Here is a 10333-nt window from a genome sequence, read left to right on the forward strand (position 1 = left end):
TGTGGGTGTGACACGTCCAGTTGCTACCAATGGATTCTGAGCTTCTGAAGGGATAGGAAACCGGGACTCCTTGGTCCCCAGCTGCAAATGAGTGAAGATGGCAAAAAGCCATCTGTGGCCACCAAGGAAACGCCATCTACCTTGGCTGGGGACGAGGAGAGGCTGGGGAACTGCACTGAGTATAATGCCGGAGCCTCCTCTTCCTCGCTGGGCCGCTCACCCGGCCCTCCCTGCAAGCCGCCCTGGGAGGTGGGCAGACAGGCAAGTGGACTCCCTCCTGAGACTAGCACCTGAACCCGCTCTGCCCGCCTCGAAGGGTCGGTTGTGGGGTGTTTAGGAGCACATTAACGACGAAGGTGTCATCTGGCATTCGGCAAAGAAGTCTCTCTGGGAACAGCCTGGAGAAGGCCAGACCTTCCTCCCCAGTGCCCCCCACTTCCCAACCACACCACCCCCCGCAGCTTCTGAGCCCCAGGAGCCTCCTGACCACGTCTCCCCCACCCCACAGACCAGGGCTGCATATGGCAAGCGGGACTGGCAGCGGCTTTATTTGGGAAAAGACACTTGAATTGGCTTTCGGTTGGGGGCATGGACAAGAAGGGGTACCCAGGGCAGTAGACTCCCCCTAAGGGTAGGCTGGGGGCCGGGGCTGAGCCTTAGGCGGGTCTCTCGTAGGCGAGGCTCCCCCGCACAGCTCCTTCCCCCAAGGCGTCATGGGGCCACAAGAGCAAGGAGGCTGGGAGGGCCCGCGCTGGCCGTTCACTTGGGCAGGACATCAGACGACTCAGACACCAGCTTCCCGTCGCGAGTCTCGATCTTCTTCACAACCACGGCCTTGGAGGAGCTGCTGCGGCTGAAGGAACCGCCAGGGCCAAAGCCGGACTGGAAGGAGCTCTGGCCGTAGTTGAGGCCGGGGCTCGTGAGGCCCCCGTAGGCCAAGTTCAGGCCACCTGGTCAGAACCGGAAGCAGCCGAAGAATGAGCGCAGAAGGCCGCGCACACCTCGGGTCCATGCCGCCCCCGCGTGCCCCATTCCCTGCCATCCCCTACGTAGTCCCCGGGGCCGGGGCATCGCCCCCGTTCGTTACTGTAGGATTGTTGGGGGAAACCGGGAGCCCGGGGAGGACAGAGCTGGGAACTCGTGACCTCGGACAAGACCGCTGCCTCGCCCCAGCCTCCCCGCCCGAACAGGAGGGAATGGCTAGAGCTGCGGAACCCCCCCCCCCTGCAGCCCGGGGCCAGGACACTCACCGGAGTAGCCGCTGGTCGTCTTCGTATGGATGCTCATGTTCTGCATCCCAGACTCCAGCCTGTCCCCGGAGGATACACGGGACCTCAGAACCGGCTCCTGGCCCTCGTCCCAGGGCTACAGGAATCCGTTCCCACCCGTGCCCACCGCGGGTCCCAGGGCCGGGGCACCGGTCAGGGGCCCCCACACCCACCGGCTCTCCTCGCCCTCCAGCAGCTTGCGGTAGGTGGCGATCTCGATGTCCAGGGCCAGCTTGACGTTCATGAGCTCCTGGTACTCGCGCAGCTGCCGGGCCATGTCCTGCTTGGCCCGCTGCAGGGCGGCCTCCAGCTCAGCCACCTTGGCATTGGCGTCCTTGATGGCCAGCTCCCCGCGCTGCTCGGCGTCGGCGATGGCAGCCTCCAGGGCAGCCCTCTGCGGGCGCGGGGGGCCAGGTAAGCGGGTGGCGCAGTCTGGACGCCTCCTCCCCGCCCCAACCTAAGCTAACGGACTCCACCTAGCTCGAGGCAAATGCTACCGGTGGCCTTCAGGAAACAGAAGAGGGAAATCTAAGCGGCTCCCGGGCACCTCCCTGCTCCAGCTCCTCCCCTGGGACACCGCGGGGCACCATCTCCGCCCCATCCCATCCGACTGCACCAGGTCTCTACTTTCCAGCTGCCCTAAAGCACCAGAAGCTGACCTCACCCTGATGCAGAAGAGAGATCAAATAAAGCAGGCCTGCGGGGGCCCATCCTGGAGCAGCTGCTGTCCCATCCCCCGCTGGCCCATCACGGCCCCAGGGACCTCCTCAGCACCCTTCAGCCCCCTGGGAGCAGTCTGAGAAGCTCAAAGTCTGGTCTAGAATTGCTTTCCTGACCCCAGACCCCTCACCCCTGGCTGCATGGTCTGCCCTCACCTTGTCATGTCTGAGGAGCCTCTCCCAGCCCCGGCCCGGCCCATACCTGGTTTTTGAGGGTCTCGATCTCAGCCTGGAGGCGGCTGATGCTCCGGTTCATCTCGGAAATCTCAGTCTTTGTGCGACGGAGGTCATCCCCGTGCTTCCCGGCCAATGTCTGCAGCTCCTCGTACTGCGGGTGGGAGGCGAGAGTGAGGCAAGGGCCCAGCTCGCCTCACCTCTGCCCCCTCCCCACGTGCACACACACGGCCGCCAGTTTTCTTCCAGACCTCCAGGTCCCCATACCGCGGTCTCCCCAGCACCCACTCCGCAGGCCCCTCTCACAGCAGGCAGGATAGAGTCTGAAATCCTGCTCCCTCCTGCACTAAAGCGCAGAGCCCGCCAGAGGGGAGGGCCAGCTAGTGCCCCCACTCTTCACCTTGATCTGGTACATGGTCTCGGCCTCCACCCGGCTGCGGTTGGCGATGTCCTCGTACTGGGCCTTGACCTCAGCGATGATGCCGTCCAGGTCCAGTGAGCGGCTGTTGTCCATGGACAGCACCACGGACGTGTCCGAGATCTGGGACTGCAGCTCATGGATCTCCTGGGGGGGGGGCAGTGGCAGGGGCCGGTGTGAGGCTCTGTCCTTGCGCACAAGAAGCCTCCTTTGGCAGAAGGGACTTCCTCGGGGACAAGACAGGGAGGCCAGCAGCAGAGGAGAGAAGCAGGTGGGAGCTAGGGCTGGGAAGATGGGTCAAAGGCCTGAACCCCAGGGGGAGGTACAGATGAAGGAGGCAAGGGCCGAAGGCCAAGCAGCTCCAGGTAAGTGACCCAAGGGGTAGAGCCCTTGCCCACTCAGCTGCCCCCTAAAGAACTTGCTATAAAGCCCAAAGATTTAGAACAAAGGCTCCATATGATGGCCTTGGACAGGCTGTTTCATTCCCGAGCCTGTTTTCTCCTCTGTGAAGTGGAGTAATAAAGCCTCCCTCGCCCTCATGCAGGGGGACAAAACATACAGAACGAGCACGCTGGGTTATGTCGATAATTGTGATCATTCAGTGGTGACACCCTGTCTGCTGGGGCGGGGGCCCCTCAGTCTGCAGCCCCCCGAGAACATACCTCTTCATACAGCTGCCGTAAGAAGTTGATCTCGTCGGTCAGCCCTTCCAGGCGGGACTCCAGTTCTATCTTGTTCATGTAAGCTTCATCCACATCCTGGGTGGTAGGGGAAGGGGGCCTGAGCGGAGGACCCACACGCCGCAACCAGGGGCACTCAATGGCCCAGGACCCTCTAACTAAATGGTTTTCCCACCTCACTCTGTGGCCTGATCCTCCAGCCTCTGCCCCGCCACACCTGTATCCCCGTTGCAAACACCTTTACCTCGGTTTCCCGCAGTCCTCCCCCCCCCCTCCTCCTCCTCCTCCTCCTCCTCCTCCTCCAGGAAGCTTTCCATGGCCACACCTCCAATTCTACGTCTCCATTTTCTTAACCATGTCCCAACATCACTGTCCAGACTTCTGTCCAAAACGCACCTAACTACCTCCTCTGTCCTTGTCCGCCTCTCTATGCTGTATACCTAGCAGGTAGCCAAATGTCCGTTACTTGGACATATTTAGGGACAGAACCCAGAAAGCCTTCGTCCAAGCCTCTGAGCCCCGCCTCCTGTGTCTGGTCACGGAGGGGCGCTCCCTCACCTTCTTGATGAGGACAAATTCATTCTCCATGTCTCCACGCAATTTGATCTCATCCTCGTATCTGGTGAGGAACAGACTTAGAATCAGAGGATGAAGGCAAAGGTGAGGTTGTCCTGAGCATTTCGGGAGGCAAAAACATCTAGGAAATTTAGTTCATGAAGATGCAGGATAGGAGGGCAGGTCTGGTCCTTCCGCTCCCGCCAGCCCTACCCCGGGTTATCATCAACCAGTGGGGAAGCCTGTAGCAGGAAACCCCTCTCCGAATCCATGAACACACGTTGGATCAGGCTCATTTAGAGGGTCAGAGGCGGGAACTGACAGGAGACCTCAGACAGAACTCTCTGGGGTATGCTGGACGTCAAAGGTAAGGAATAAATAGGGCCAGGGCTGTAAGGATACAACAGAGGCCTTTCCCACCTTAGGGTTACTATGTAAGCACTGCCACGTAAGTTGTTGTCCAAATCTGGACAGTCCTGGGATTGAAAGAGGGTGGGCGCTATTAACAATCATGCCTGGACAGCATGTAAAGGCTAGACTGTCCTGGGAAGGCCGATCCTCCGGTCGCCCTAATTGGACAGGACCGCGCTGCCCACCAGGCAGAGAGGGCCACGGGGTCTAGGGCAGGGCCGCAGGGCTGCAGCGGTGGGAAGGAGGGCAGCTCACTTATTCTTGAAGTCCTCCACGAGCCCCTGCATGTTGCCAAGCTCCACTTCCAGCTTCAGCTTCTCCTGCCCCAGGGTGTCCAGCTGCCTCCGGAGGTTGTTGATGTAGCTCTCAAACATGTTGTCTATGTTGCTCCGAGCGGTTTTCTGATGCTGCAGGAGGCTCCACTTGGTCTCCAGGATTTTGTTCTGCTGCTCCAGGTGTCTGACCTGCACGGGGGGAAAGGGGACAAGAAGGTCTACTTCGGGCCCAGGTGCAGTCTGCGGGGAAGCCAGCATCGTCTTCTCCTCTGACCCGCTCCCGGTGGGGCCTCCAGAGCCCAGAGAGCAGGTGAGCTGTTCTGGAAGGATCCCCAGTGGCCTGATAGAGAAACCCCTGTAATGCTGGTGTTTGGGGGGAGCGTGGGGGCGGGGGACGACAAGCAAGCACACGGATGGAAGGGATGGGCTAGGAGAGCTATGTTGAAATGGTATTTGCAGAACAAATAGGTCTTATTTGGGAATCCCTGGGTGGCGCAGCGGTTTGGCGCCTGCCTTTGGCCCAGGGCGCGATCCTGGAGACCAGGGATTGAATCCCACATCGGGCTCCCGGTGCATGGAGCCTGCTTCTCCCTCTGCCTGTGTCTCTGCCTCTCTCTCTCTCTCTCTCTGTGACTATCATAAATAAATAAAAAAAAAAATAAAAAAAAAAAACAAATAGGTCTTATTTGCTTAGACTGTATACAAATCAGTAAGAATAGCCAAGTTTCGATTAACACTTTGTATAAGATTGAAAAAGAAATTTCATTGCACATAGCAAATGTTATCCTCATCATTACTATTTGGAGTGGCTTTGAGGCGCGCCTACAGATTACAGAGAAACTTCAGCCCTTTGGCCCCGAGAGCACTGGCCAGAAGACCTAGGTTCAGCTAAATAAATGCTGCTACTAACCCATGCTGCACCGACAGTGAGCTGCTTCCCCTTTCTGAGCCTGGGTCTCCCTAACCCTGCAGTGGCCCAGAGGAGCCCAGGCAGGCCCTTCCAGGAGCCTATCCTCCTGCAGATGGCACTTTCAGCCAGGGAAGGGGCAAGAGACCATGCAGATCTGGGTGCACACTGAGCACCCCCTCCCCGAGGCACCCCCTCAGAGATTTTCCAGCCTGGCAGGGGTCCCCCACCCACCTCTGGCCTGAATCCTCGGCCCTCTCCTCCTGCCCCAAACACAAAGGTCCCGGGTTCCTTGGGCTCAAGGAATCCAGATTTTAAGATGAAACTAAGGCATATTAGAAAGGTTTCATTTAGGGGCGTCTGGGTGGCTCGGTCGGTTAAGTGACTGCCTTGGGCTCGGGTCATGATCTCCGGGTTCTGGGATGGAGCCTGCATCCAGCTCCCTGCTCCTCGGGGAGTCTGCTTCTCCTTCTCCCTCTGCCACTGCCCCTGCTTATACTCTCACACTCTCTCTCTCTCAAATAAATAAATAAATAAACAAACAAATAAATAAATATTTTTTAAAAAACAGTTTTATGTATTTATTAACTTATTTGTCTATTTTTAGACTGTATTTTTTAAGTAATCTCTACCCCCCAACCATGGGGCTTAAACTCCTAACTCCGAGATCAAGAGTTACATGCTCCACTAGCTGAGCCAGCCAGGCGCCCCGGAAAGAACATTTTTAAAGGAAAGAATAATAGACTGCTTCCAAGAACAGGAATGCATTGTCCTTGGCCAACCCAAAGTCGTCACTTTTTTTTCAATCGAAGGAACCAAAAAGAGAGAAGGCGGTCTTAAGGGTGCAGCCTAGATCCAACCAATCCTTCCCTGTAAATCCTTTTGTGGGGACGCCGGGGTGGCTCAGCAGTTGAGCGTTTCCCTTCAGCCCAGGGCGTGACCCTGGGGTCCTGGGATCGAGTCCTGCACCAGGCTCCCTGCATGGAGCCTGCTTCTCCCTCTGCCTGTGTCTCTGCCTGTGTGTGTGTGTGTGTGTGTGTGTGTGTGTGTGTCTCATGAATAAATAAAAAAAATCTTTAATTAAGTACGTAATTAATCAATCCTTTCCTGCCCCAGGTCATCCCGCCCCCAAATCATAAAAAGTAAATGATGTGAACACTGAGCCTTGCTGGACTGCTTACTCCGGGTCCAGCACTGCTAACTAAGCTCTTTGCACACTCTGTGGGCCCCAATAAGCAAAACCTCTTTGATTTGGGGATTATCGCGCCCACTTTAGAGGTGAAATCAGGCTTGGTAAGGTAACCCTACCCGGTCCAAGGAGAGGCCCGCACCTGCCGCCACCGGGGACTTGGGGCTGGGGCCCCGGGAGGCCGCCGGGCCCTAAGGTCAAGGGCTCCGGTTCGCAGGGCCCCGCTCTGGCCCAGGATTTGCCGGCCTCCCTTCCCACTAGGCCCCCAGGAGCCCATGGGCGGGGAGGGACCCGGTCCTGCTGGGTGCTGCTGGGCCGGCGGCGTCGGAGGGCTGGGCTGGGCCGGGCCGGGCGGGGCGTGCAAGGGGCCGGGCTGGGTGGGCAAGGGGCGTTGGCGGCAGACGCCTTATTTGGGGCCATAAACTCTGGAGTTGAACAGGACACGAAACCTGGGCGCGGTGCCCAACGCCCGCAGACTTTGAATCCCGGATGGGCTTTCCTGGAGCCCCCTGCCCCACGCCGACCCCACCCACCCCAGGGCTCAGGGCCCGGGGCCCAGCACCTCCCACGCCTCCCACAGACCGAGGGTCTCGGGGCCCCCACCCCGCCCCCCAGGGCGGGAGCCGCTGATGATGACTCATCCTGGTGCCCCCACACTCAGGACGTGGGATGCCAAAGGCCTCGATCAATATTTGCCCGCTGAGTCGACACCTGCTTCCTGATTCCAGAACCCTATCAAACCCTATTTGAATTTTTAAAAAGGGAGGGGGCGGGGGAGGGAATACACCTTGGTGGCCCGGTGGTCGAACGTCTGCCTTCAGCCCAGGGCGTGACCCCGGGGTCCCCAGATCCCGCACTGGGGTCCCCCCAGGGAGCCTGCTTCTCGCTCTGCCTGTGTCTCAGCTTCTTTCTGTGTGTGTCTCTTGTGAATAAATATGTAAAATCTTTAAAATTAAAAAAAAAAAAGCCAAGGAGCCCCTTTGGGAAGCCCCTGGGGCAGGGCCAGGGAGAAGGGTTACCCTGGAGCAGGGCCCTCCCGCCCCACCCCACAGCTGAACAGCTGGGACTCTTGCAGGCTCAACCCTCCGGTGCGGTGACATGCGTGAGGAAGGAAGAAGCCTCGAGGCTTAAGGTCAGGTCAGCTGGGGACCCTCTCCCCCTAGCTGCCCCGACCCAAACCGAAGTGCATGGGAGGAGTGAGTCATAGCTGGAAGGGAGAGCACTGCCAGGGTGGGTGGGGCCGGCAGGATCGCCAGTGGGGGCTGGAGACGTGCCCTCGGACCGGGCCACCAAGACACAGGCGGAGCCCCTCGCCAGCCCCAGGCACTGCCCGCCCCGCGGAGGGGGTGGGGGGCTCACCTTGTCGATGAAGGAGGCAAACTTGTTGTTGAGGCTCTTGATCTGCTCCTTCTCCTGGGTGCGCACCGCCTGGATGTTGGGGTCCACCTCCAGCTTCAGGGGGTTCAGCAGGCTCTGGTTCACTGAGACGGCCGTGATGCCCCCCACGGACCCGGGCCCGCCGTAGCCCCCGACCACACTCATGCTGCTGTTCAGGCCACCCCGGAAGCTGCTGCTGCTGCTGCCCACCCGGGAGAAGGCGGAGGAGCTGATGCGGGAGCCGGGCCCGCTCGTGTAGGAGCGGCTGCTGAAGGCCCGGGGGCTGGAGGTGGACACCTTGTAGGACTTCTGGGTCACCCTGATGGACATGGTGGAGGCTGGAGTGGAGGCGAGGAGGCCGAACCTGACAGAGGTTCCAGAAGGAGCGCGAGGAGCCGCTTCTAGGTGGGAAGAGCACCCAAGAGTTGGCCCTTTATAAAAGAGAGCCCAGCCCAAGGGGGAGGATCCGCCTGGTACCTGAGTGGTTGGGCCCCGAGGGGGCTGGGCCTAACCCGACACCTGCCACCTACAGGCCGGACTCAGGTGGGGGCAGCAGAGAGCTGCTCCCACCCCGGAGCCCACTCTAGCAGGGCTCCAGCTCCGGAAACAGGGATTCCTTCTGGAAGCGTAAAGCTGGAGAGAAACCCTGGCCTGCCGGAGCCCTCTGTCACAGAGACTGGGTTGGGGTCAACCAGCCACTGCAGCCCTACTCCTCCCGCTTGTCCCCTTCCCCCCTTTAGGAAAATAAACGCAAGGATTCGGAAGCTTAGCAGGAAAGGGATCCCACAGCAGCTGACACCCCAGACACCACCCCGTGTGCTTCTCTGCACTCTGAGTGATTATGAAACTCTTCCCAGACTGGAGGGCATCTAGGTTCCAGATCCTTGAACCTGAGGCCAGCCATCTGCCTAGTGTCACCTGGGTTACTGCTATATCCTCAGCATCCAGTGCCGCTGGGTGAATAATTGTAGAATGAACAGTGTGACACACGGGCTGTCTTCCCTCTGGGTCCGTGGGTGCAAGCAATGAGAACCAACAGAGCACGCTCCTGGACGCAACCTCGTGCCTTCCTCCCTCCCAGGATCCCAGGACTGCCTGGAGCAGTAGGCCTTACTAAACGGCACAGAGAATGAGGAACAAGAGCTAGAGAGACAAAGATGGGGGAGCAACGGAGAGAGGAGAGGGAAGCTGTACTGTTATTGCCCCTTGCAGGAGTGGTTCCCATAGCACCCAGTGGGTGACTCACAGGAAGGGAGGCAGGACTGTGTGGGGTGGGGCGGGATGGGGGGCACTGCTAGGAAGGCGAGCTGGAGCCACCTGGACCCTCTTTCTCTTCCCAGGCCAGAGGAGATGGAGAAAGAGTCCCTGCACCTGTCTCCCTGAACCCATTATCAGAATGAGTCAGACAGCAGGTTGGAGCAGAGCACGCACCTGTAGGTGGTGAATGGGGAGCTCTGCACCGCACCCCAGGCCTGGGCGGACCGGGTGGGGCAGGCTGTGGGTGTAAGGCAGGAGTTGGGCCCTTGAGGCAGAGATTCCAGCTGCAATTACCTGATGACTGGAGCTAGATTCTCAGAAAGACCCTGCAGGGCATGGAGGGGACTGGGTGACATGCAGCTAGAGTCCCTCGGAGGAGAGAGACATGCAGCACACAGCCCCTGGACCCAGGGCAGGGGATGACTGTGACTGCCAGGAGGGCGGACATATGGGTTCCTCCCCACCCTTCAGCAGACACGCTCAGGCTTCCAGATGGACAGACATATACACCCCTGCTCGGAGGGACAGAAACACCCAGAATCCCCCTCTTTGGGGACAGACATAAATCCCAAAAGACACACAGAAGAGTTCCCACTCAGTCCAAACACACACACACATACACACGAAAGGACCCACTTGTCCCTTCCACAAAGACAAATCAGACACTCCCAGAGGGGACCCAGGGACCACATTCCTTTCTCTTCCTTCTTTTCTCCTCCTCATTCTCCCCAGACTTCTGGCCTCCAGACGTGTTGAACCAGCAGGAGGAAATCCAGTTAGTACCAGTTTGCACCAGGCCCTCTCCCAGCCCCTGCAAACAATACTTGATTTCCAAAGAGTGAATTGAATGCATGCCACCCCGCTCCCCAACAAGCAGCCACACTGGCAAGGTGGGGAGATTTCTCCTTCCAGAGAGCAAAGGGAGGGGGTGTGGGCCCTCTGCCAAACCTTGGACAGGGAGCAGGAAAGAGAGGGAGGGGCTGGTCAGACAGGTATGGCAACCCTGGGGAGGGAGGACACCAGCGCCCCTATTCCTCCCCCTCCCCCACACTGTAGTTGGGAGGACCAAGGCAGATTAGGGGGGAAAGGGAGGGGTGGGCGGT

The 10333-nt window shown here is 59.1% G+C and overlaps 1 protein-coding gene across 1 annotated transcript; it reads right to left on the minus strand.

Annotated features, from left to right (window-relative positions):
- Nucleotides 1-522: 522 nt before the first annotated feature.
- KRT8 (keratin 8) lies at nucleotides 523-8384 on the minus strand. Its single transcript, XM_055337275.1, has 9 exons — nucleotides 7956-8384; nucleotides 4481-4689; nucleotides 3818-3878; nucleotides 3242-3337; nucleotides 2562-2726; nucleotides 2190-2315; nucleotides 1442-1662; nucleotides 1251-1309; nucleotides 523-950 (listed from the first exon to the last, which is right to left on the minus strand). The coding sequence occupies exons 1-9, from the start codon at nucleotides 8301-8303 to the stop codon at nucleotides 760-762; spliced, it is 1476 nt and encodes a 491-aa protein (XP_055193250.1). The 5' UTR covers nucleotides 8304-8384; the 3' UTR covers nucleotides 523-759.
- Nucleotides 8385-10333: the final 1949 nt, after the last annotated feature.

The sequence above is a fragment of the Nyctereutes procyonoides genome, unplaced genomic scaffold (assembly GCF_905146905.1).
Source record: "Nyctereutes procyonoides isolate TBG_1078 unplaced genomic scaffold, NYPRO_anot_genome, whole genome shotgun sequence".
NCBI classification, from domain to species: Eukaryota; Metazoa; Chordata; class Mammalia; order Carnivora; family Canidae; genus Nyctereutes; species Nyctereutes procyonoides.

Coding starts and splice junctions, on each gene's coding strand:
- KRT8 (XM_055337275.1), bottom strand. CDS start 8,303: ATGTCCATCAGGGTGACCCAGAAGTCCTACAAGGTGTCCACCTCCAGC. Junction 3,338..3,817: donor AATTTGTCCTCATCAAGAAG/GTGAGGGAGCGC, acceptor CCTACCACCCAG/GATGTGGATGAAGCTTACAT. Junction 951..1,250: donor GACGACCAGCGGCTACTCCG/GTGAGTGTCCTG, acceptor GGTTCTGACCAG/GTGGCCTGAACTTGGCCTAC.